This window comes from Strongylocentrotus purpuratus, unplaced genomic scaffold (assembly GCF_000002235.5).
Source record: "Strongylocentrotus purpuratus isolate Spur 01 unplaced genomic scaffold, Spur_5.0 spur5_scaffold_20, whole genome shotgun sequence".
NCBI lineage: Eukaryota > Metazoa > Echinodermata > Echinoidea > Camarodonta > Strongylocentrotidae > Strongylocentrotus > Strongylocentrotus purpuratus.
Genome location: NW_022145606.1, coordinates 26496373 through 26523953, shown reverse-complemented (window position 1 = coordinate 26523953; position 27581 = coordinate 26496373). Strand labels below are relative to the sequence as shown.

The 27581-nt window shown below is 38.4% G+C and overlaps 1 protein-coding gene and 1 long non-coding RNA gene across 2 annotated transcripts; one reads left to right on the top strand and one right to left on the bottom strand.

Annotated features, from left to right (window-relative positions):
- Window positions 1-30: 30 nt before the first annotated feature.
- Window positions 31-27183, bottom strand: LOC115927324 (low affinity immunoglobulin epsilon Fc receptor-like). Its single transcript, XM_030993103.1, has 3 exons — window positions 27006-27183; window positions 23565-23825; window positions 31-391 (listed from the first exon to the last, which is right to left on the bottom strand). The coding sequence occupies exons 2-3, from the start codon at window positions 23814-23816 to the stop codon at window positions 161-163; spliced, it is 483 nt and encodes a 160-aa protein (XP_030848963.1). The 5' UTR covers window positions 23817-23825; window positions 27006-27183; the 3' UTR covers window positions 31-160.
- Window positions 5822-14119, top strand: LOC115927325. Its single transcript, XR_004065563.1, has 4 exons — window positions 5822-5989; window positions 10131-10237; window positions 13412-13483; window positions 13773-14119. It is a non-coding gene; the product is annotated as an uncharacterized LOC115927325 (long non-coding RNA).
- Window positions 27184-27581: the final 398 nt, after the last annotated feature.

Sequence of the window (27581 nt, the reverse complement as noted above, 5' to 3'; positions counted from 1 at the left end):
TTCGTCCCCCCCCCCCGGTCATGAAAAGAAATCGCCGCCCCTGGTAATTGATTAAAGGGGGAGATTTGGAAGTGATTTAGGAGATGTTTGGTCTTTAGCAGAGGTAAGATCTCTCCCCTCTATACAACCAATTTGATCTATAGGGACCATTGGTAGCGATTTAGGAGGTGGCAGATCTGCGGCAGAAGTAGGGTTTCCTGGTTCCACAGGGGAAGTCATTCCACTTCTGCCTGTCAAAGTCATTGCTACCTCGGTTAAGGGGAGAAATACAATCTTCTCCCCTGTGGTTGTTAGGTTCGCCGGGATACCACAGGGAGTAATCCATAGGGGTCCCATCACTCCACTCAAAGAAGTTTTCGTTTTGCACGTCATGTAGTCCAATCCAATAGGCCTACGCGAGGGGGGAAAGGAGAATGATTACATGCAAATAAGTAACCAGTGACAAAATTGTATTATTATTTAACTTTGTATTAAAGAAAATCAAAGAACACATTAATGTACAACACATAAATAAACGAGTTTTAACAGGCATATTTCAATGGAGAAAAGGGCAATGTAAGCGAACACAATAACAATGCTATAAGAACATGCCTCAATTGTGTAAACATCTGATGAACATGAGTTAAATTCAATCATCAATTTCGCCAATGAAGACCAAATCTACCCTTATCATTGGATATTCTATACCCTAAATCCTGGTGGGACTAAATAATGAATGCCTTCAAACTACCTCATTTTGGGGAGGTCCATTTGAATCTGCAATTTTAAACGTAATATTGAAAGAGCTAATAGACTATACGGCAATAGATTATCATCTTTAACTAGAAAAAAGTTGTTATATCTATGGGTCTAAAGTAGGCATTATTTAATCAGTAATTGTAGTGAATTCTGGCCGATTCTTATAAATTGTTATCTCTCTTATATTCCCCACACTTTCTTATTTAAAGGAAACCCTAAACCACCATGATTTCGGTGTCATTTGGAAGTAAATTGAATTGTTTACTTTTTGAGAAAAGCATAACACTTCTAGCATAGTTAGCTTTCACCATAAAATTTATTTTCAGATGTGGAGGGAAGCCAGATTTGACCTGTGATGACCCTGAGAGGTAAAATCCAAAATGGCCGCCAGTCCACATGGTCTATTAAATGTACAAACACGCTTTAGAACCAAATAGTCCAGAAACAAACATGTTTAAAATGTCATTTCCAACTTAATTGGGGATATCAGTTCATTTGGTAATAATTTAGAGATCGACAGAAGTCAGGATTTGCAATCAGGTCAAGGTCAAATTAGGCCAACAAAGTGATTTGTATGCCTCCGCTACAAAGTACAGTATACGTATTGCGTTATCTCAAGAACGGATTGACGGATTCTCGCCAAACTTGGGTCATGTATGTATCTTGCAAAGCCAATGAACTGAAAAGATTTTGGCCCGTATTCTGAAGTCAGGTTTAGTTAAACCCAGGTTTAACTTTAAACCCGGGTTTAACTAAGCCAGACTTCAGGTCTAAGTATCATTTCAGTTTCTGAAAGCCAGGTTTAGTTAAACCCAGGTTTAAGTCTAAAACCCAGGTTTAAAGTTAAGCCAAGGTTTAACTACCATGGAGATGTAGTCTGCTTCTACTGCACATGCTCAGTACAGCTCATCCATCTTCAAGGGTAGCTGATATGGCCTTTATAGGCTTTGTTATAGCTGGATTTCGTGCTGCAAATTTAATAATTTCAATTCAAAATATTCGACACAAACAAATCTCTTTCGAAGCAACCATTGAACGTTATGACGTGATTTTTTGTTTTGTTTTACCCTTTGATTTATTGTTAAACTGCTGAAAAAGTCTGAATCGAGGTGGAATTGATCTTTACGAATAATAAATAATACAAAAATCGGGATTCTACAATTTCTGCATGCCCATGCAGATTAGTCAAAACTTCCAGAACAACATAAAAATGCTCTAAATAAGATTTAGATGACTAAAAGAGAAACTAAAAATGATCAAAAAGACCTTCTTGATGCAAAATAACTAGTCCAAAGTCAACATTGCTGAAGCTCATTTGTTTGATTTTTAGTTTTTTTTTAGGACAATGGAATCCTTTTTCGAACCGACATGTCGGGTATCATGATCCCCTTCTCGGTCACCGTGCGCGCATATCATCGATCGTGCGCGCATTCATTTGTACAAGTACACACGGTTTAGAAATATTGCATTGTCCTAACAAAAAACGCTTAAAATTCGACCATATTATATGAGCTTCAATGTTGACTTTGGACTAGTTATTCTGCATCAAGAAGGTATTTGTGATCATTTCTCTTTCAGTCATTTTAATCTTATTAAGGCCTAGGTCTAGATCTAGATCTAGACCTCTAGTGCATCGTTCGGGGCATCTTAAGGATGTTCTCGATGTTTTGACATCATAATATAAATAGACTAGGCGCGCCTAATTGGTCTAGGTCTAGAGTCTAGACTAGATCTAGGGCAGATTCTACCCAAAACTCTACTAGATCTAGGTCTAGAGTTCCGGCTTAATACACTCGTCGGCTCTTAATTATACTAATCCATGATTGTCTTATAAATATAGATTATTCTAATCCAACCTTAGGCCTACAGTTTTATTTTATCTCGCATTTGTTTACATCGTTGGGACGCAATTTGAAAATGTGTATTGCACTCACAGTTTCAAAACTACGTGAGCATAACGTCAAACTAAAGGTATGGGGCTACTATATTTGTTTTCCTCTGCAACAAAGTGATACGTGTTGATTTACTTTGGCAACTTTTTAGTTTCAAGGATTGTCGTACTATACAAATCACACAATCTTATATAAAATATAAAATCTTAAGACTTAGAAAATATTAGGCATAAAGATTCAATAAGCAAATAAAGTATCCAAATTAATGTTCAAACTTGCCGAAGGCATAAAATCGCAAGGCCCACTTTTATCCGCAAGCGATGTGTGTGTCTCTCCAATGTTGGAGTCAATGCAAATCGCTGTTTGTTTGGTATTTAAAAAAAGACAGCGATGACAAACAAATCATCGTCGCCATGATTGTGAAAGGTTTTTTTCTTTCCACAAGAGCTCTCTCGCGCGCCGGTCTCATTATTTGCAATAATTCGTCGTAATGTCTTTTAATGTTGTCTTCTTCTCCTCTGAATATCCAACAAATAGACTAGTTAGACCTGACTTAAGCCAGACTTAAACTAGGTGTACCCCAGGTTTAAATATGTGTACAATTTCCACAGAGTTAGACCAGGCTTAAACCTAGGTTTAAGTTAAACCCGACTTCAGAAACGCAAAATTAAACCTAGGTTTAAATCTGAGAGTTAGGCGAGGCTTAGACTAGACTTAAACCTAGGTTTAAAGTTAAACCTGACTTCAGAATACGGGCCTTTGGGTGTCACGAGGTCAAAAGTCACATGATTCATTATATATGCAACAATAGCCTGTAATAGCATTATCTCAAGAACCGATTGCTGGATTCCCTTTTATGAATATTCATGAGTTTTCTAAATACATGATTGGTCAATTGGTGGTCACGTGATAAAATATAATTTCACTATTTGAAACAAATCTCTGCCAGAGCTCCGAATATCTTCCACTATTTTTTCATGGGCAGAACTGCGCATGCTCTATGAGATTTGCAGGTAGAAAAGCATTGTGACGTCACATCATGTTCAGTCAAAAATAATGCGCAATTAGCGCGTCTCATTAAATGCGCGTTAATATAACTGTACGCAGGTTAAATTGACAAATTCAAACTGATTAGGCGGTGTCACACAGAAAAATCCCGACCTATCTTGAATAAACCAGATTTAAGAAATCTATTTTTTCATTTCAGTCGGTGACAGACAGGTTACGAATAATCCGGATAACTAAAAACCGGATTGTTGATGGGCCATTGGGCACGCGCCGTTTAAGCATTGTGACACTACACGTTCAATCGAAAGTATGCGCCGTTTAGGTAGATAAGCATTGTGACATCACACGTTTAAATGAGCGCATTTAAACGTGTGATGTCACAATGCTTATTTATAGGGATTATTTCAACATTGGTGTCACACAGAAAAATCCCATAAATAAACCCATGAAAAATCCTTTCAAGGGAGAATTATCTTGCTTCATATGAGGTTTTTTGAAGGGATTTTTGAAGGGTTTTTTGAAGGGATAATTGATGTCAGACAGCCAAAAAGAGGATAATTAAAAACCGGATAACTAAAATCCGGATTTTGGGGCTCTGTGTGACACCGCCTATTATAAACTTCTCCAATACCCACTGTGGGTGACATATAAAGTTAAAAACCCTATTGCCAGCCAATCATTAATCAAACGCCAAACCTGGTTGATGTGTATCTTGCAGAGCCATTGAACTCATTAGATTTTGGGGTCACGAGGTCAAACGTCACAGGGCTCATGTATGCACAAAATAGTTTGTGATCACATTATCATTAGAACCGATTGACGTATTACAAGCAGACTCAATACGTATATTGCAGAGCCAATGATCTGATTAGATTTTAGTGTCATGAGGTCAAAGATTAAAGGGGTCATACAGCGTGTCCACACACAAAACAATTTATCCCGAAACTCTATAACGAAACGTCGTATAAAGAATCATCATATAAATTTCAGAGTGTCAACACACAAGAAACGTCGTATAAATAATCACCGTATAAATTCCAGGATGTCCACACACAGAAGAAAGTAATCCTGAAATTCTACAGCGAAATGTTGTATAGGTGCGCAGTTTGCTACTGCGGTCATGAAATGGAAGCGGAAATGAGAGGTCTGGTCTCCTTTCACTCGAGGTCACGTTAAGCCCCGCCCAGTTAGTTACACTAGTTACACCCCCCCCCCCCCCCCCCCCCCCCCGTCCACACACAACATTTTTCGTGATTAGGCGTGATTCTTTATTGAGTTTCAGTTCGAAACGATGCCCAAACCTGCGTTTCGTTAGACTTGTTCCGTTATACGACGTATCGTGAGTGAGCGTCCACACACACAATTTCATCGTAAAACTATCGCGAAATCATATACAAAATCAAGTTTGATTATAATCCATTAACAGGTTCTTAGAATATCGTGATTACAAGCTATTTATCGTAAACATGTATGACCGCTTTAATGTTTGACCTCAAGACACTAAGATTTAATCAGATCATTGGCTCTGAAAGATACGTATTGAGTCTGCTGGTAATCCGTCAATCGGTTTTAATGATAATGTGATCACAAACTATTTTAGCATACATGAGCCCTGTGACCTTTGACCTCGTGACCCCAAAATCTAACCAGTGCATTAATAATAATAATAATAATAATAATGTAACTTATATCGCGCCAAATCCACTCCGTGGAGTGCTCAAGGCGCGTGTAAACAGGAAAAACGATCAAGACTTGAAAAGGAATGTTTTGAGATGAGTTTTGAAAGAATCAGAGGATAAACATTTGTTGATGTCTTCAGGAAGGCCATTCCATAATTTAGGACTAGAGTATGCAAATGATCTTTCCCCCCACGTTTTGGTAATTTTTAAGGTCACAAGAAAATTGGAAGTGGATGAGCGTAGAGGTCTTGCAGGAGTGTAGTTTTGGATTAGAGAGATAAGGTATTGAGGAGCAGAGCCGTGAACTATGGTGGCCCTGAAGGGACATCGCGAAAAGACTAAATCGTGAAAAATATGCGATAAAATTCACGATATCGTCAATTTTATCGCATATTTTTCACGAAGAAATTCACAAAATCGTCAATTTCTTCGTGAAAAGTTCACGATAAAGTTCACGATAACACGATATCGTCAATTTCTTCGTGAAAAATATGCGATAAAGTTCACGATAAAATTCACGATTTCGTATATTTTATCGTGAACTTTATCTTAAACTTTTTTCTCCTGGCTTGGGCGCTTCGTAAACAAAACCAGCCCTAGCTTGATTGACATGAATTTGAAGACGATTAAATATTATGACGAGACGTTTTTACGATGATTTCTGTGAAAATGGTAGGTTTAACTTCATATTATGCTCTAGAGTCTATTTGTATTTTATCTTTGACAAGATAGGGATAAAAGTAATTGCACAGCGGAAAAATTACCCGGTATGCAATGGTCTAACGTTAGAGATGCACTGTTTTTAATTCCCATACATTCATTTCCATGTTGTAATATCTAGGCCCTATTGAGTAATGTAATTGATCTAGATCTAGGCCTACTTTTATTAGTAGGCCTACGAACTAGCTCACTCAATTTATCAAACTGAGTCAACAAAGACTGATAGAGTCCATTGCAATAGCACACTCGTACTCGTCGACTAGACGCAAACTGAGCTGAGCTGAGCTGAGCTGATTCAATTCAATGAAAATTTAGATCTAGGCAAGCACCAGATCTAGATCTACAAATGTGTGTGTGTGTGTGTGTATTGGGTTTTTACAGACGTGTATCAATCAGATATGATTATTTACGTCTGGGACCGACCTTTAAACGTCACCATCCGAAAGACGTGACTCAGTTTCGAACCTGCGTCCTCGGCTGAATCAGTTTGTAACTTCCACTTTTTAGCTGGATTACAGGCGCACGCCACAACGCCTAGTCATGATCATGATTATAGATAAATCCAAGGGATCGTTTAACAATGTTAAGTCTCACTCTGAGATGCAATCATGCATGGCCCTAGATCTATGTGTTATTTATAATATTACCATGTCTGTGATACAGTGTAATAAATATCATTATTTTATGACATGATTAGGGGCGCTGGTCAGAGAATGAGGATCGTCTGCATAAACAAGGATATCCTAGAGTCGTAAAAACGGACAAATTGCGTTCGCGAACGTCTTTTTTTCATCGGCACTCTGCGGGTTTCAGGTTCCCAGCGCGGGCATCAGGGCATGCAAAAAAACAGATTCCTTGTAAGAAAATAACCCCAGTCTCCTTGGCGCTTGTTCAGAAACGTATCTAAAATTTGAGCTGTAACTCCGGCGTACTGGTGGGGGGGCTTGGGGGGGGGGGCGCCAGCCCCCCTCAAATAAAATTGAACCATGACTTATTTTCACAAGTAATGTATAAATGTTCGTGATATCATATGATTTTCAACAAAATGCTATAATTTCTCCATTATTTCTTGCAAACTGACCCATTCCCAAATAGCCAGGAAGAGCATGTATGTTGTTTATAGTCACTAAGGGCCTGATAGTGGCCACCAACAGTAACACTAATTCCTTTCCAGAAGCTACTGTGCAAAGCACGGTACTGTCGGGAGATAACATGCTACCCACCACTCGGGCTGAGCATGCACAGATTTGCGAACGAGCGTTCAATACTTACACCATGTAACACTGCACATATACCCTTAAGGGTAGAGAACGGTATAACGAATCGTCTTAATCTTTCTCTAATAATTAATGAAACACAAAAATGATTTCAGACAAGGATTAAGAGTAATAATGTATTAAACGTCTAAGCTTCCGCGCTTAGCACGGGAGGGGGGGGGGGAACTGAATTCAGACAAGGATTAAGAGTCGGGACCGGTACAATGAATTGTCTTCTTTCTCTAATAATTAAATTTAACGTCATAGCTTCCGCGCTTTGCGCGGGAGGGGCGAAACAAGCTTTAAGAGTTGAGAACAGTACAACGGATCGTCTTCTTTCTCTAATAATTTAATGAAGTGTAAAAGCTTCCGCGCTTCGCGCGGGAGGGGAAAACTGAAAAATAACTTAGTTCCTGGCCCCGGGTTTAAAGGGTAAAATTTGTAGACATTTGGACATTGACATTTTTATATTTGTCGGTAATAATATTGGTGGCTCGTTTTGTCGGTAATCGGCGGCCTCTACACCCTCCCCCCCCCCTCCCCCACTGAAAAAAATCTAGCAACGCCCCTGATAACGACACAGTTTATACACTCGAGATAATTTTTGCAAGTTACTGGTGAAGTACCGACCACCGTATTTGTGCATTGTGCGGCATCAAAGCATCATTTATACAACTTCTCACGACGTGACAGATCACTTTTCTCTAACTTCTAACTAATCAGAGGGCCTCTTTTTTCTCCATGAAGTGCCGGTGGACATTAATGCGCCAAATGTGGTTCTCAAATTGCAAAAGATCCCTACTCTTGGAAGGGGTAGGAGAAAGCAATTTTACGTCATATTACTCCAGGAAGTGCCTGAAAATGCGTCTAATTTGGTTCTAAAATTGCAAATGCTTCTTACTCTGGGAGGAGGCCAGGACCCCCTCCCAGACCCACCCCCTGCTTGGTCGCTCCGCTCCCTCGCCGTTAAAGCCTCGTTCTGTTACTTCATCGTTTTACATATATTTCACCCCATGCCATTTTGTGCCCCCCCCCCCCTCCCCCCCGGTAAGAAATTCCTGGATCCGCCACTGATGCCCATACCCCATGAGCTTCAGGGGCTTTGCCCCTTGAACCCCACCGGGGCTTTGCCCCTAGACCCCACTTTGAGAAACGTAATTCAGCGGGGCCTGCATGTTAGAGTGGGGTGATTCAGATTTTTTTTTTGTCAGCCCCCCAAACGTTTTTGCTCATTACGCCACTGCCTACTATAACATACCGGTACCCAAAATGATGTAAATATTCATTAAATGTCCAAATAAGATCATGAGTTAAAAGTCATTACCGGTATGTTTATTACCTGTTTCGTGTCAGTTTTTTTGTTATTTTTGGAGTATTTTTCGGAAAAACAATGATATTACTATACACTTTTTCTCAGGTTTCACGGCAAACCGCTGCACAATACAAGTGCATATCGATGGTGAGTTGCGGGCGGGTGCACGACTGTGTGAAGTTATCTACCGTAATGAGGATCCAAGACATAACTTCACACAGGCGCGCATCCGCCCGCAACCCACCATCGGTTTGCACTTGTATTGTGCAGCGGTTTGCCGTGAAAAAGTTTAGGTATACTGATATCATTGTTTTTCCGAAAAATACTCCAAAAATAACAAGAAAATTGACACGAAACAGGTAATAAACAAAACAACTTTTAATTCACGATTTTTATTTAGAAATTTAATGAATATTTACTTCATTTTGGGTATGTTTTAGTAGGGTATCTCCATGCCAGAGTTACGGGTCAAATTTTGGATAGGTTTCTAAACAAGCGCCATCTTCTTTTATGGGTTGTCCGTCTTCTCGAGGATTTATCGCCCCTAATGTGAAAGTCTCTGTACAAACTTAAGTCAATGTAAAATGCATCAATAAAAACATTGCGGAATCCGTTTTTCGCATCACCAACGCGCGGATTGGAAATTGGAAACGTCTGCGAAAATGCAGCTGATCCTTATTCTTGTACCAGCTTCCCTACTGAATATTGAAGCCCTAAACAAATTTCGCTTCAAAATGATCATGAAGTGGCTCAAAAAAGTAATAATCTTTGAGTGACCGGTTTTACCATACTTATTTTCCTGAATAGACTAGGCTTAGGCCCTAGTTTATAAAAACCGTTAGGAAAACGCAGAGTTTGATTTCGATTTCCAATCATAAATAACTTGATAATCAGACAGACGATTGGCTTGTAAAAGTCACGGGATTCCTGACTGACCTAACAGAGGCTAAGCTAAAGGTTTAAAATTATGATTGCAGCATGAGCTAAATCCATGATTTTGTTTCAGAATCTGAGGCAATGTTACCGAGTCACTTTAAGTTAGATCTATATTACTATTAGGTATTCACTAGTCTATTTAGCGAATTACGGCTAGCACCCAGGCCAGGGGCCCGTTTCTCGAAACCGTCATAAGTCTAACTTCTTGACCAAATCAGCTTTAGTAAGCTACTTGTCCGCTACATGTTTCACGAAGACCTCTTTGCCAAGATTAAGGACAACATCCTGACTAAGTACTACCGTATGTATTTATGACGCCTCTGACACGGTTATATCTCTGTCATAAACTTGATAAAAACATAAGACTCATAACTTTTTAGTCGATGGGCAGCGAACTTGTAGAGTCCTACGATGCATGAAGTCTAACCGTAAACGCTAAAGGGTAATCCAATCACAGTGTGATTATCTTACAAAAATTCATCTCTTGGAGTAAAAAAAAAGTGTTATGATATTTTTCTTTTTCTTTTATAATGTGCAAAGTTTATCACTAGATTTTGTTTGCATGTTTCTTTTATTATTCATTCAACAGATTACCTGGTTGGCATTCATGCAAGCAAGCCCTACAACTTGTAGTACAACTGCCATGTATCAACACTCCATACAAACCAGCTCAGGATGATGGGAACTAAGCTGAATGTATCCTTATTAAGTGTATGCGTTGAAATGATAACAAAATAAAATTATCTTAGATAATGACGGGTTATAGATTGCTAAGCTGCTGTTACAGACACTGATGTTGTTTCCCTTCATATCCCTCGCATTCCCTTCTCTTTAACAACCCCTGGGGGCTGGCCTAAGATGTTGTTTTCTTTATGAAGGAGTGTTACTACAGTCAAACGACTGGTAATACTTTTTTTGAAAATTGTCCTTGCTAAAAACCTAGTTGATACATATGATAATATAGTTGGGAGAATTCCGGAATTAAGCAGATCATTTTTTCAAATTTTGATCATTAATGATAGCCTGTTTTCACTCAAACTTTCAGATTATCTTTAAATGTATATCAAGCATTGAAGTCACTACCTTATCACCATTTTCTATCATCTGAACAATGTTAACAAGAACCTTAAATGAAGCTTGCACAAGAAATACTTTTATTTGTAAAGGTATGAACTAGAAATGTCCAATAGACACCAGTTTAAATATAAAAAGGACTACTTTATTTTTAAGACCTGTTAGAATTGTCAATGGAGAATTGGGCAGTTACCCTTTTTGTTTAAAAGTTGAAATGCAGTGTACATACCACATGTATGCTCATCTAAAGGTCTGTTAAAATGAGATCTGCTTACTATTCATAAGGACCGCTATTCATTAGGACCGCTTTCATAAGGCCCGCTATTCATAAGGACCACTATTCATAATTTGAGAAAAGGGTCATTATTCATTAGGGTCATTATTCATACATGTAAGAACCGCTATTCATAATCGAATAGGAGGGTTGCTTTTCATAATGTGAGAAGAGGGTGGCTATTCATGATGCGGAATGAGGGTCGCTATTCAAAATACTAGAAGAGGGTCATTATTCATAAGGACCGCTATTCATAAGGACCGCTTTCATAAGGACCACTATTCATAATTTGAGAAAAGGGTCTTTATTCATTAGGGTCATTATTCATACATGTAAGAACCGCTATTCATAATCGAAGAAGGGGGTCGCTATAATACGAGAAGAGGGTGGCTATTCATAATACGAGAAGGGGGTCGCTATTCATAATACGAGAAGAGGGTGGCTATTCATAATACAATAAGAGGGTCGCTATTCATTTTAATTAATATAACCAGGCGCTGATCCAGGGGGGGGGCCAGCGGGCCTTGCCCCCCCCCCCCCCCAAAAAAAAAGAGAGAGAGAGAGAGAAGGAAAAGAAGGGAAAGAGGGGAGAAAGAGAAGGAAAGAAGAGTTGCAAAAAGCCCTTGCCTCCACCCCTTCCCCAACCCCCCAAAACGGGGGGAAGGAAGGGAAAGGGAAATAGGAGAGCTAAAAGGGAACAAAAAAGAGGAAGAAAATGCTGCTGAAATGACATAATTTTCAGAGATTTTTCCCTCAATGTTTAGTAAATTATACTTTTTTATGCGTTTGTTGGAAAATGGCAAATTCATGAAGAAAGAAAGAATAGTGACCTGCCTTTGTCACAAAATAATAAGGTGTCAAAATTTGCTCATCTGACCTTTATTAAATGCCTAAAACCTCTGAGCTTCGGGGGCTCCACCCATCGACCCCACCAGGGGCCCGAAGGCAGGCCCCTGCATGCTTATGTGACCGTTATAAAATGCCTAAAACCCCTGAACTTCTGGAGGCTCCGTCCCGTGGACCCCACGCCAATTCATGTCCTGCCAGTGTCACAAATAAGGTATCAAAATATGCTCATCTGACCGTAATTAGTTGCCTGAAACCCCCGAGCTTCCAGGGGCACCGCCCCCTGGACCCCACGCCAATTCGTAACCTGTCAGTGTCACAAATAAGGTATCAAAATATGCTCAGTTGACTGTTATTAAATGCCTATACCCCCTGAGCTTCTGGAGCTCCACCTCCTGGACCCCACACCAATTCTTAACCTGCCAGTGTCACAAATAAGGTATACAAATATGCTCATCTGACTGTAATTATTGCCCAAAGCCCCTGAGCTTCAGGGGCTCTGCCCCCTGGAGCTAACCTAATTTGTGTCCTGTCAATGTCACAAATAAGGTATCAAAAGATGCTAATCTGACCGTAATTTATTTCCCAAAACCCCTGAGCTTCTGGGGGCTCCGCCCCTGGACCCCACGCCAATTCGTGACCTGTCAGTGTCACAAATAGGGTATAAAAATATGCTCATCGATGGTAATTTAATGTATAAAACTCCTGAGCTTCTAGGGGCTCCACCCCTTGACTCCCGCAGGGGCTTCCCCCAAGACCCCACGCTAATTTATGCAATGCTCTACCTAATTTGTACCTACCCCCCCCCCCCCTCACCTACTTTAGAAACGTTCAGCGGGGCCTGCATGTAAGAGTGGGGTGGTGCGGATATTTTTTGTCTATCCCCTTGACGAAAATTGTTGGTAATATGTACTTGTCCTAAGGGAATGCTGCAGGGAGGGTGGGCCAAATGGCGCAGCGTGGTCGGACTGATTGGGGGTAGGGGTGATGTACATTATTGTAGCACGCCTTTTTTCTTTATTTCTTCAAAAATGTTTGTTTTCAATAAATGTTTTCGACAAATATTCAAGGCCATGTATCATTCCCCCCCCCCCCCCCATCGCTATGCCACAGCCATGGGAGTGGGGGTGTCCCCTTTTCAAAATTCCCCTTGTTATTATTTTGTTTGCTTATTTAATTTTTATGAATAACGACCCTCATTCCGTATTATGAATAGCGACCCTCTTCCCGTATTATGAATAGCAACCTTCTTCCCGTATTATGAATAGCGATCCTCATTCCGCATTATGAATCAAGCAAGGTTACCACTTCTATAATATTGGCATCAAGAGAACTGTACTGGTATATTGGTATGCTTACGAGTCTTAATGTTCTTTTAATCAGGAACAATGTCACAGACCTAAATGTATGACCTTTGAAATATTTCAAGTCATACATATTTTCAAGTCATTGTAAATGTGCAATTCATTTGATTTCAACCCCAAAAGTGTTCTGCAATACTTCACTTTATGTGTAAACCATTGGTAGGATCTTAACACATGAGTAACTAGTATTCCAAAGCTAACCTCTTGATATAATAGATGTGAAAACAGTTATTTAGTGTATATGTGGATGCTTTTCTAAGTTTAAAAAAAAATAGTTTTGCTCCTTGATTTCACAAATTCTATAATGCACAGTACTTTACCAGATTGCATCTTACGGTAGCAGGGTATTCATGGAGCATTATCGAGATGGCATCAGGAAGAGAGGTATGAACTATGAAACAATTTTTTTATACGTGATGTTTTTGTATTTGTTATAATTTTATTCATGGATGTACCTAAGCCGAAATATAAATCTTTCAAAAACCTGGAACATTTCTTAATAACATAAAACCCACCTTCATGTATCATTGCTTTGAATGGCATGCTCATAAAATATCTGATAATGCTATTGCATAATTTTAAATCAACTGTTGGGGCCTCCGTATATTATTATAGTATATATTTAATTGTATTTAGGGTTTAAACTGTGATATATTTATCTTTCCCTTTATAGTGTTCGGCAGGTGAAGCGCATTTGTAGAATCCTCAGACTTCGACGCCACTGCCCAGAATCATCTGAGCATGACATTGCCCGAGCTATTTGTCCGATGCCCTCTCGCCTTATCCTTGCTGATCACACTGTCCAACACTGCAATGTCATCAAGCTGCTCGGAGTGTTTATGCAGTCCAATATCAAATGGGACACTCATGATTGATGTCCCATTTGCAGGCCAAAACAAATGAAAAGGTGAAATTCCATGACATTTGAAAGATAATACTAATTTAGAATTGCCCTAAAGAAAGTTGGGCTTGAAAAAGTCTTCAAATGGGCCAATAAGTAACAGTCTTGATGTTCAGACCATTGTACCGAATGGTCATCTGTTTTATGCTGCGCAAAGATTCAATCAGTTTAATTTTGGCCGTCACAAGAAGTGGGTTATTGATGTAGACAAATGTACCCTTTACAGCTCATTTCATGTATGTTATTACCAGAGAAGAAAAAAAAGCCAGTCAGACACTCAATAGTGTCTGACAGTGAAGTCTAGCAAGTAAACGGGTTTCCGTTTACATTTTACAGATAGGACATACATGACATATTCATAATTCCTGCAAAGTTCTACAGAATTTGAGGTTGGCTGCAAAAGGGACATAGTACCTTTAATATGAGGATTTTTTTAAATTTTTTTATTTTGTATATATATATATTTTTTTTTTTTTGGGGGGGGGGGGGGGTCTTTAGTAAAGATTAACTTTACTTTTATACCTCCGGCACATATTACAGCAGGAAGCATTAAGGTTAATTGTTCAATTTTTCTTTGAAAAAATACATCAGTACAACAAAATTTAATCAAATTTGGCAGGGATTATTCATGAGAAATGATAGGTTGTTGAGGTACCTTGCCCCTCAACGGAACCCCCGAAAATGTCCATACATGTATATAGCAATTTCTTTACTTTGACTCTAAAACTTAATGCTGGCACTCAATAAAATTTGACATTTTGAGAGGGGATCTGAATTTGTTTGTATTGATTACCTTGCCCCTCATGAGGACTCGGGGGCAGTGCTCCCCTAAGGGTCTCAATTGTGGAAAATTATTACTTTTAGGTCTCTTGTACGTAGTGTTGCCAGATGTTTATGCATGGGGGGGGGGGTATATTAAAGAAATAATCATCTGTGGTACATTTTCGATGTAGGTACCCAAGGGCACAAGTGATAATATAGTAATATAGTATAGTAATAATTGATGTGGCCACTAATTTTACAGGCTCTGTTAAACACAAGGTCCATTGATCTCTTGTTATACATGTGTATGTTGTAATAAAGGTATTGAAATGATATTGATACGCAATTATGGTTCAAGGGGAAAAAATACTTGCGTTCATTCCAAAGTTTTCTCTCCACTATTTATACATGTAAATTGTTTAGCAATTGTTTGGCTCTCACATTGCTGAAGCAAATGGTCATTTGATGCCATATAAGATACTCATATGTTTGCAATTTTCCATTCTCAAATAAGCAGGGGCGGCGATCCCGTCCCCCCCTCAATTTTTTTTAGGGGGGGGATCATCCCCCCCTGAAAAATTGAAAAAGTGAGAAAAAAAGTGTATAGCAAATACTGACTAAAGACTGTAACAAACTTTTAGGCTCTGGAGGGCCCAAGAGTGCAGCGTTTAGACAAATAAAAATGCAAAATCTTCTCGCTCCGGAGCTACGCTCCCCCGCATAATATTCTTCGAAGTGTACAGTAAATATTCTCGAAAAGTGAAGTGTGAAACAGGTATATTGCTTGTTTTTATACTATTCTTTTGCTAATTAAAGTATGTAATTTGTTAATACAACAAAACTTCAAAAACCTGTGAGGTGATAGTCACTTCCGTAACCTCTACCCCTCTCGTTCTCTTTGCTCCCTCGCCTTGGCGTAATGATGAGGGGGGGGGGGCTTGGGGGCAATTGCCCCCGTGATAAAATTCAAACTTGATTTATTTCTAACTCGATACCAGTGATTTACAAATGTTGCTGAAATGGCATGGCTCTGCCCCCTGGACCCCACCAGGGGCTCTACGACGAGCCCCTGGATGCTCATCTGACCGTTATTAAATGCCTAAAACCCATGAGCTTCACGGGCCTACGCCCCTGGACCACATGCCAATTTACGCTCCACTTGCTATGCTCGCTTTGCTCTACCTAATAAAATACTTTAGCCTCCCCCTCTATGAAAAACGTTCCGCGAGGCCTGCATGTACAATGTTAGAGTGGGGATGCAGATTTTTTTTTCTCCCCCCCCCCCAACGTTTTTGTTCAATATACGCCACTGCTCCCCCGTCCTTCGCATTTCGTCCCCCCCGGTCATGAAAAGAAATCGCCACCCCTGCAAATAAGCATTACCGCCAATTATGTTATTAAATGTACTTCTGTTTTGTCTTCCACACTAAATAGATGGGCATTTTTAAGCACATTTTTTAAATGTTCTTGAAAATCTATTACAAAAGCTGTGTGTATCAACTACAGATCTATTTTCCTATGTTCATACTTGTTTATACAGTTTATATTAAAATAACCTAACAAATGTTACCATAATCATGTTTGGTGTTGGTTATTACTTCATGTGTCAACAAACACTACACGTTTCAAGTGTAATCAGTTTTTGAGAGGTTTCAAGAAATGTAAAGTGTTAGCAGCCCAAGTTTTGTGGCAAAAATTAACACACACTTCTGCAAATATTTTTTAAAACAAATATGTTTGAAGATGAATATTGATGACAGAATGCCCTATTTGAGTTTATTGTTGTAGGCAGAAAACCCCAATTTCAGTTTCTTAAATTTTGCAGCAGTTTTTGTTTCAATATCACTTTATTAACAAACATGATTATAGTACATACACTTGTATAGATACTACAAGTAGAAAAGAGAAGAAGCCCAGGTCATGTTTTATTATTAACAATGCAGGGCTAATACTTCATATTATTCCTAATGGAATTTGTGATGCATAATGTAGACAAATATTAACGGACACGTTTAACATATCGTCTGTTTGGGGTCACAAGGGCCCTGACTCCATGTCAAAGTAATACAGATCAATGCCACTGTGGCTCCAAACAGACAATGCATTCAAAATTAATAAATAGAATTTAGAAACGATATATGTGACTGATATGTGTAAATTACATTATAGAGAGAGAAAACAAATTGATTTTATCTGAACTCTACATTCATACAAAAGCTGTAGAACAAGTATGTATGATGAATTAAGCATAACAAGAAACATGACCAAGAGGAATGATAGGAAGCAGAATGAGAAGAATAAATAAGAATGAGAGAGGAAAAGGGGGCAGAAGAAGAAAGAGAAGAAGAAAAATAGACAGAAAGAGAATAAAAAGGGAGAAAAGAGAAGAAAGAAAGAAAAGGAGGGGATCAAGAAACAGGAAGAAAAAGAGTAAGAATGTGGAATATGCATTTATTAAGACTTCAGAAGGCTGTGGCCCTCCCAACATGGCTTATCCTTAGAGCAGTATATTGTAAAGGAAGAAGTTACTGCAATCTTTGATACGGTGTAAAATACGTTCAGAAATTATACAGACGTGTCCTTGTAACAAACACAATCAAATAATTGGATCAAATTACCATAAAAAATGAGTGCTTCAGAGCATGTTTGTGGCTTTTTGAAAAGATGTTGCTGCATATAGAGTTTTGGCAAGAACTGGATTAGGAGTTGAATGATCATGATCGATGATCGTAACTTGGTCAACATCCCAATTAATTCCTAATTTAATTATTCCTTTTCTCTCTACTGTGATTCACGAGAGACCAGACAGCTATAATACAAAATAGTGGACACAAGATATATCATTTAAACCATGAGCGTTTATTCAAATCCGTGCTAAAATCTAGCCAGGAAAAAATCCAATAACAGTCACATGTTAACAATTAAGGTAGTCTATTTATAAAGCGAAAGACTGCCGCTTTTCAAATTACACTACATTATCATCAAACTTGTCGAATGCGTTGATGTTATTGTCAATGATGATGAACCGACGATGTCAAAGAAACAATTAGGGTCTATTCTGTTGATGACGACAAAGGTAGAGTTTTTGATGATCTCGAAGAAACAAGATTTGACGATGTGGAAAAGAAGACCGAAGTTTCTGACGATGTCGAAGAAACAAGAAGAGACGATGTGGAAAAGAATAGCAAAGTTTCTGACGATGTGGAAGGTAAGCGTAAATCCTGATCTTCAAACAAAGAACGGAAGTCGACGGTGTAAATATACAAACTGGGGTTTGTATACTGTTAAACAGAAAGATGGCGTGGTCTTCATACAAAGAAACGATGTCGATGATGGCGAAAGTAAAGTTATCATGACGATTATGAACAAAGAAACGAATGGTCGATGTCAAAGGTAGAGTTCTGATGATGAATGAAGACACGGAAGGTCAATGTTGAGGATAAAAAAGGAAAATGGCGACTTTCAAACAACCAAAATAAGGTTTTCAGCACAAAAGTGATGATGCAGGCAAGTCAGTCAAACTGTTGCTTTATTGATATATTGCCGAAACAACACAATACAAAAGAAATATCACTGGATACTGAATGGTGCCAAATCGAGGAGGAACAAATAAGCAAAGGTCCTCCCGTTACCACTTTCTCCCATTGCCAAACAGTACTGTTGATCAATTAAATCCAATTGCGTCACATCTATATCATGCTTGTAGTCAGTAGTTCCTGCAATAATAACATAAAGAATACATTTTTGATTACACAGAGAAACAGAATTTAGACAATTATTTGGCAGAGAGATTTTCAGGATTGAAGACAAGTTTGATTTTGCTCCACAAGTTTGGATCTATCACTGCATCAGTGTCATAAATTATCAATTATCTCCAAGCTCCGATACAGTTTTACATATTGTTAGTGTTACCACGGTTAACAGTCCGTGTCTGCATGCATGGGCCTGGCCATGTACAATTTTTGGTTTATTTTTTAAATAAATATCTTTCAAACCCTGCTCTGCAGTTGCAGTACCATCACTCTGGAAACAATATCCGACCTAGGCCACACATAGCAGCATTAGTGTACTTTTTTGTATTACCTCTATAGATTGATTCTCAACATTTTAAACAACACTGTACAAAACTCAACGGAGATCACTCAAAATAAATTGGTACTTTAGTGACAATTGATGACACCTATATAGCAGTAAAATAGTCTTTTCAACTAACCGATGTTAGAAAAAATTCTTTGAAAATTAAAATCGCGAGTCTACTGTCAAACTTGCCGATCATATCAGCCACTTCGTACTCATTGTGTTCACGAGTGTGTAATTGTGTGCAATCGATTGCCCTCTCAGCACCTATGCAGCGCTATAGAGGTCTACTAGTGCTACTATGCTTGGGGTCCAGACAACTCGCCACAAAGACAACCTGCCCCAAGACAACCCGCCACAATACCCTGGACATCTCGCCACAATACCCTGGACAACTCGCCACAGGCGAGTTGTCCATGGTGGGGTGCCTTTTCGGACAACTCGCCAGACTTTTTTCCCCTCATGATTTCTAGATCTAAAATCCCTCATCTTCATGATCTTAGATGAAATTGTCATTTTATTTGTTCATTATTCTTTTATAAACACTGTCATGACAGGAAACATGGAAATTGTGAGTATTTTGAGAGCTGTTCTAAAGAATAAAGATGATTTTCCTTGCGCTTGCAACAAGACCCGCAACAAGAATCTATTTTGGACTGTGCGAAACTAACCTAGAAAATCTAGAAATAGACCATATTTCAATTTTATTTCGCGGGTCAACTGCCCCCTCCCCCATCAGGACGCCAGTGCTTCCAGTACCCTTTCATGAATTCCTACCATTAAAAATTATCAGAAGAGAAAAAGGACATGTACAAAGGATAAAGGGGCCCTTTAGGGGAATCTGAAAATGAAGAATGCCGCCTCTGACGAAACTAACCCAGAAAATCTAGAAATAGATCACATTTCAATTTTATTTCGCATGTCAAATACCCCCCCCCCCCCTCATCAGTACACCAGTGCTTCCAGTATCCTACCATTAAAAATTTCTGAGACAGAAAGATGCAGCTGCTATAGACCTCGAGATCTAAATACCAAGTTATCCCAATGATATGGCGATCGTACGCCTTCGGTTTGTCAAAAATATATTATTGTTGCAAGGGAAATCAGCTTTATTCTTTATTCTTTGTAATGACTGTGTTTATAAAAGCACGAAAATCATGAAAAATGACAATTTCATCTAAGATGAGGGATTTTAAATCTAGAAATCATGAGGGGAAAAAAGTGTGGCGAGTTGTCCGAAAAGGCACCCCACCCTGGACAACTCGCCTGTGGCGAGTTGTCCAGGGTATTGTGGCGGGTTGTCTTGGGGCGGGTTGTCTTTGTGGCGAGTTGTCTGGAATTCCTATGCTTTACTGGAGTGACCTAGGCTAGGCCCTAGCTTAATTAATAATTCATGTTGTTGCAAGCATTGAAAAAAATATTAAAAATAAAATGTCTGCCAATGCAATAATCACTGAAGCCTATAGTCTACATGTAGATGCAGCTAGTGCACTAGACCGAATTTTCTGTCTCTCTCATTCATTAGCCTCTTATTGGGGTAGGGTCGGCTCTCTCTAAAGTGAGAGCCGACCCTACCCCAATAAGAGAGGGAGCCGACCCTACCCCAATAAGACTCAAGAGGCTAACGAACGAAAGAGACGGAAAATTCGGTCTACTAGTGCACTAGAATGCTACTATTATATTCTGCTAGCCGCTGCTACCTATTACTTATTAGTATTAGTTCTACATCGACTCTGTCAGTCTTTGTTGACTCAGTTTGAGAAATTGAGTGTGCTAGTACGTAGGCCTACTAATAAAAGTAGGCCTAGATCTAGATCAATTACATTACTCAATAGTCTATTACAACATGGAAATGAATGTATGGGAAAAAACAGTGCATCTCCAACTGTTAGACCATTAATTAATTGCATACCGGGTAATTTTTCCGCTGTGCAATTACTTTTATCCCTATCTTGTCAAAGATAAAATACAAATAGAGCATAATATGAAGTTAAACCTACCATTTTCACAGAAATCATCGTAAAAACGTCTCGTCATAATATTTAATCGTCTTCATTCAATCAAGCAGCTAGGGCTGGTTTTGTTTACGAAGCGCCCAAGCCAGGAGAAAAAAGTTTAAGATAAAGTTCACGATAAAATATACGAAATCGTGAATTTTATCGTGAACTTTATCGTGAACTTTTCACGATAAAGTTCACGATATCGTGAATTTTATCGCCAATTTTTCACGACGAAATTGACGATATCGTGAATTTCGTGAATTTCATCGTGAAAAATTGGCGATAAAATTCACGATATCGTGAACTTTATCGTGAAAAGTTCACGATTTAGTCGATTCGCGATGTCCCTTCAGAGCCACCATAGTGAACGCAATGAAAGGTAAGTAACAAAATTTTGAAAACAATGCGATCTTTTACTGGGAGCCAGTGTAGCGACTGCAAAACTGGGGAAATGTGGGTACGCTTGGTGGTCAGAGAAACAATACGAGCTGCAGCGTTTTGAAGCTTCTGGAGCTTGGACAGTAGATTCTGGGGTAGATTGATTAGGAGGCATTGCCAAAATCAAGACGGAAGGAAATCAGAGCATGAACTAATTTTTCGGTGGCAGACTTGGACAAATATTTACGAATAAAACCGATATTTAATACGCAATTGGTACCTTACTGATCTACAAATATTAAAAACTTGGTTAGACATTGTCATATGTGAGTCAAACATAACACCGAGATTGCGACACGTTTGTGACAAGTGAATTATGTGGCTAGAAAATGAAATGCAATTGATATTAACTTTACTAAGCTGTACTTTGGAACCAAATATAAGGAATTCACATTTGTCTAAATTTAATTTCAAGGAACGTGCGAGCAACCAATCAAGAACATCAGCCATGCAAGATTCAAGGCGATGAACGGCTTGTTCTGCAGCGGCTTGATCTGAATTGAAGGAAATCATAAGTTGAATATCGTCTGCATAAATATGATAATCTATGCCATGTTGTAACAAAACTTGTCGCAATCCAATTAAATAAATTGAGAAAAGATTGGGCACGCCCACAGAACCCTGTGGTACTCCACAGGAGAGAGGCAAAGCAACTGATTTGCAACCATTAATACAAACGATCTGAGAGTGGTATGAGAGATAAGACTCGAACCATTTGTATGCCTCACCCTTGCCACCAAGTGAACTAAGTGTGTTCAAAAGGATAGTGTGATTAACGGTGTCGAAGGCGGAGGACAAGTCTAGCAGCAGGAGAGCAGTTGAGTCACCCCTATCCATCCCTTGCAGAATGTAGTTGGACACATTCACAAGCAGTTTTTTCACACTATGATGGGTTCTGTAACCTGACTGGAAAGGGTCGAACAAATCATTGTCCAGAAAATAATCCGAAAGACGAGAAAACACAACCCTTTCAAGAATTTTGAACAAAAAAGGTAGGTTTGAAACTGGTCGATAATTTTGGAGGGAATTTCGGTCCAGAGAAGGTTTCTTCAACAACGGAGTAACATGAGCTATTTTCAATGAGGAAGGAACATGTGCCTGCTCTAAACTCAAGTTCAAGTAAGAAAGGATGGGAGCGAATGTGGAGGAACAGTCCATTAATAATTTTGTGGGAACAGGGTCTAACTGACATGATTTGGGGGGTAGTTTACGTAAGAGTGACATAATCTCATTAGGGGTAGTAGGTTGTATTACTTCAAAGGAAGGAAGAGGAATTAAGGGGATGGTGTGGTGTTTCGTCAGGTGATAAACTGTCGCAGATGGTCTTGACTTTCGTCTGGAAGAAGTGGATGAATGTAGAGGCCATTTGCTGGCTGTCCGTGTAGGCTGGAAGTGGTGGTAACTGTCGACGATTCAGAAGTCGGTTTGCATTGACTCTGCAATTAAGATTCACATGACCCAAGTTTGGCGGGAATCCATCAATCGGTTCTTGAGATAACGCGATACGTGTACGCTACTGTGTAGTGGAGGGATAAACAAGTCACTTTGTTAGCCTAATTTGGCCTTGACCTTGACCTTGACCTGTTTGGAAATCCCTGACTTCTGTCGATCTCAAAAGTATTACCAAATGAATTGGCACCGGCCCCTATTAAGTTGGAAATGACACCTTAAACGTTTTTCTTGACTATTTGGTTTAAAAGTTAAGCTTGTTTGTACATTAGACCATGTGGACTGGCGGCCATTTTGGATTTGACATCTCAGGGTCATCACAGGTCAAATCTGACTTCCCTCCACATCTGAAAATAAATATTATGCGAGAAATTTCTTCCTTTTCTCAAAAAGTGCACAATTATCTTGGTAAGCCGCTGCATTATTCAATTCATACTTAATTGACAGAATTATTAAAAGTGGATGAAAGTTCATATTTTAGAAACACCGGCTTTAGCGTGATCCCCAATCTTAAGCGTTTTTAGCGATTTTATTCGATTTTATTGTAACCAGAATAACAAGTTATACAAAACATCAAACAATACTTTATACAATGAAAACAATAAAATTAAGTCAAACGCATCTACACTGCATTGAATGTAACCTGTAGCTAGTGGCTCATGCTCTCTTTTGCCCCCCCCCCCCTCTTTTTTTTCTTAATAACATAAACATAGACCTCTGTATCTCCTTCGAGCTGTACATATACCCCACCCAACACCCTCTTTTTAAAATTACATTTTGCCAATCAGATCATCATTCCCCCATACATTTAAGAAAACAATACTCATCTACTATTCACCTTGTCCCAACTCTCATCGACTAAACTCTTCCATAGAACATAGACCTCTCTACTATCCTCATAGTTGTGGATGCTGACTAGATGCGCCCCAAGTCGGTTGCATGCATGGCGTGCATCGTGCCAATCCACCTTGTCGGAGTTGTAATAATAGCACCGGTTACCGACTTGCATGAATCTCTCAGGACAGCATCCTTGGGACAGGCATGCGATTGCGGCAAGTAGAAACAGGCTGATGGTGAAGTTTGAACTCATGTTGCAAACCTGTAGTGGAGACAGAGAGAGAAAGGGGAGAGAAAGATCGAGAGATCTTAAAGACATACTCTCCAAATTTGTTTTTCCTTATCAAGTTGTTGTTCATGTTTTTGTATTCGAAGCGCTTTGAGCAATATTTTGTATTGGATTTTGTGCTAAAAGAGTAATTTTGTTAAAGGCATCGTTTTAACAATTTTCAATCTTAGATGCATGGCTATAACGCGTTGTTAGTGTCTGTTATATGGTATAATATTAAAGCCCTAAACAAATGCGCTTCGAAATGTTTATGGAGTGCATGCCCCCCAAAAGTTAAAATCTTTGAGTGACCGGTTTTTCCATACCTATTTTTCCAAATATACTGCAATTATAGAATTCGTTAGGAAAACGAAATTTTAAACTTTGATTTTCACTCATAAATATCTTCATAATCAGACAAGCGATCAGCTTGTAAAAGTCATTGGGTTCTTGTCTGACTGTTGGCAAGATCATGTTCGGGGACTTTCCCGATATTTTCACAAAGTAGGCCTAATTGGGTGATATTTCCTGTTATGTTCAACTCTCGTGATCTTTCTTTCCTCATCTAAGAGCAGAGGTCACCTCAGATGATCCAGGGATCAACAAAGTCTACAAAACTCCCTGGGAACTATTACAAAATAATGTATAAATTAAAAGTAAGACAAAGAGAGAGAGAGGAGATAGGGAGAGGGGAAGAGACGGCAGAGAAGGGAGAGTGAGATAGAGAGAGGGTGAGAGAGGGAGAGAGAGAGAGAGAGAGAGAGATGAAATATTGCCTTTGACAAAGTTTACGTTGTCAGAACAAATCAGCATTCATCGTATTCCTCTAAATTAAATGTTATGGTAATTCAATTTATTTGGCATCATAACCAAACATTACAAATCATAAATTCAGAATGAATAATAGGCCAGTTTGTCCTTGAACATGAGGCCCCTATCAAGTTAATCACAATATGAAATTAGACGGCGAAATAAATCAAACTTACTATATAGATATACGTACGTATTATTAAGAAGAAGAAACACAAATATGACCGACCATTAACTATCAGCAGGATTCCCCCATGTATAAATATGCACATACCAACAATCACACACAAGAGCAAAACAAGAAAAAGGAGAGTCTATAATGGGAAAGAGAGGAAAGGGAAGAGGTGAGACAAAGAAATAGAAGAAACGGAAGAGGTGGGAATGACAAAGAGCGGAAAGGGAAGAGGTGAGAATGAGAAATATAAGAAAGGGTTTACTCATTCAAGGATAATGTCGTTTCAAAAAAAGAATATAGTTCTAAAACGAGAAAGTGCAGAGCTTGACCTTGAGTTATTACACGTTGAATTCCATGCATCTACTCCTGTAACAGATAAAATGTGGTCTTATAGCTGAAAGGGTGATGGGAACACAAAGATTATCCCTTGTAGTAGTGTAATACATATTGAATGAAGAATTAACATAGTATCAACAAATACTGAAAACTCCTTGTTGTGATACTTAAACATGAATTCTGATATATTAAGTTATAATATGTCAAACTCTGAGATAATTGTTAATATAACAAATAGTGGTAGAGTGGGATTATGAAAGTAACTCTGTTTAATCAGTCATATTGTACGTTTTTGTAAAATATATAGTTTATCAATATAGATTGGCGGATATACGATATCTGAGTTTGGATAAAACACCTATACTTCTTGAAAGCTTAAAGGTATTACAAAGTTTTGGTATGAAGTCATGATTTTGGTTCAAATGGACATATTGGAAGCATATGCGATCCAAAAATATTCAGCGATCATTGTCGCGGTTGAAATCGAGTTTAAAGTTATGAAAATAACATAATAAACTCTTTATGTTGTATAGCTCCCTCTCAAGGTCAAGATATTAATTAAGCTATAGAACAATGTTTCTCGACTAAAATCGACCGATAAGCTATTCCTGTTTGGAAATTTATATCACAACTACATATTCTGAGATTTTCATGGTCACTGCTACCATTTGTACGGCTGTAGGCGCTTTTTGAAATTCATCAAAATTTACCGGGAGCACCGTTACTTTTTTGTATTCAATTTTTCTCGAAAGCAGAAGTGTATTAGGGGCTAAATTTTCTAGTGCTTATAATACATCCAAAGGGGCATCCAAATATATCAAAATTGTATAGAATGACTGTCCACCCAATTTTTAAAATTTCCCAAAACTTTGTATTACCTTTAAAAGATATATTAGCAATATCCCGTCAATGACATTTTCATGATATGTGCCATATGCATGATTTTTCCCCTGTTCTCTTTATTTTTATTTCTTTATTCCTTTTTTTTTCAGCCGCCAAAAGGGTGAGGGCACGGGCTGTCCATGCCCCTGCCTGGATCCGCTCCAGAATTGATTGCACGGATAATAAATAAGAATGAACGAATTTTTAATTTGAAAGCTGATTTAACGCTGCGAGTTTGCATGAATTCGAATGCTCAGAATATGAACTATAACAAACAAAAAGTTTGAAACTGGCCGCAAAAACCTATATTTAAAAGAAAGTAAAGTGACAGTTTAGGTAATCAAAAAAGAATATGTTAAATGAAGTTGCAACATATATTGTATAAAGATTATTTTTTTTAAGTTGGGAAACTCCATTGTTCGCGAAAGATACTCTTTCAAACAAAGTAAGCCGACAGTTCAGGTAGTCAAAAAGAAATATATGTAGTACAATACTGTATATACTTACATACATATTATTATTAATTTCAACTCTGAAACATAGCCCAAAAGTACACCACAATACAATGGAATACAATTAATGCATTGGCTTAAAGCGCTCTTCTAAAGCATTCGTATATCAACGCACACAATCATATATCATATTAATGAAGTTCAGAAATAAATAAAAATATACTATGAGAAAGTATAAATGATTTATTGGTCGCAAAGAAACTAAACATGGGGGAAAAAACATCCAACTAACAAATACAAACAAACCCAAACAAACAGATAAACATAAAAACAAATTTAAGGCTAGGATTTTAAAGCAAACGATTATGCAAGTTTGATTTCATACTCTTTCTACAAACTGCTGTTAAGACTTTGTTCTACTTTTAAGAAAACATATAAATGATTAAAACTTATATTTCAGTTTGTTTTGTTTTCATCAAAATCAAATAGCCTGGAACTATGTTTTATTCTTTAACTTACCAAGTGAAATAAGCGCTGAATAAAAGAGACAAGGATGCGGAAATAACTTCAGTAGTTTGTAAAAATCTTCTATCAACTTGTGAAAGGAAAATTTCGAATGACTGCATGGGATCCACCCTGATTTGCTCGGTAATTGAGTCGATGTCAACATTCTAAACGTATATATGAAAATCGCTTCCTCTCGAAGCGCGTTTGTGCTGATTGTGATGTACTTCGGTGACGTGTCACTTTATGGTACGTATCGAACGAAAGTATATCCTCGATGGCCCTGCTTCATAAACCATGTTACATGCGTATAACAAAATCTCTTTGTTATGACAATTGTACAGTGAGCCAATCAAATGCGACGTTTTTAGTAGCTTATAACAGTTATCAAAACTTGCTATTGCTAACAAATTCTTATTAAACAGGGCCCTGTAAACATTAAATAATTATGCAGGTATTTGAGGAGCGAGTTTTTTTCTTCATCTATTTATTTATCTATTTGTTTTGTGTTGGAGAGGGGGGGGGGGAGGGCTTTTATATATGCTCATTATCCACTCTAGCACAAAACAATGAACGAGCTCGCAAATTATT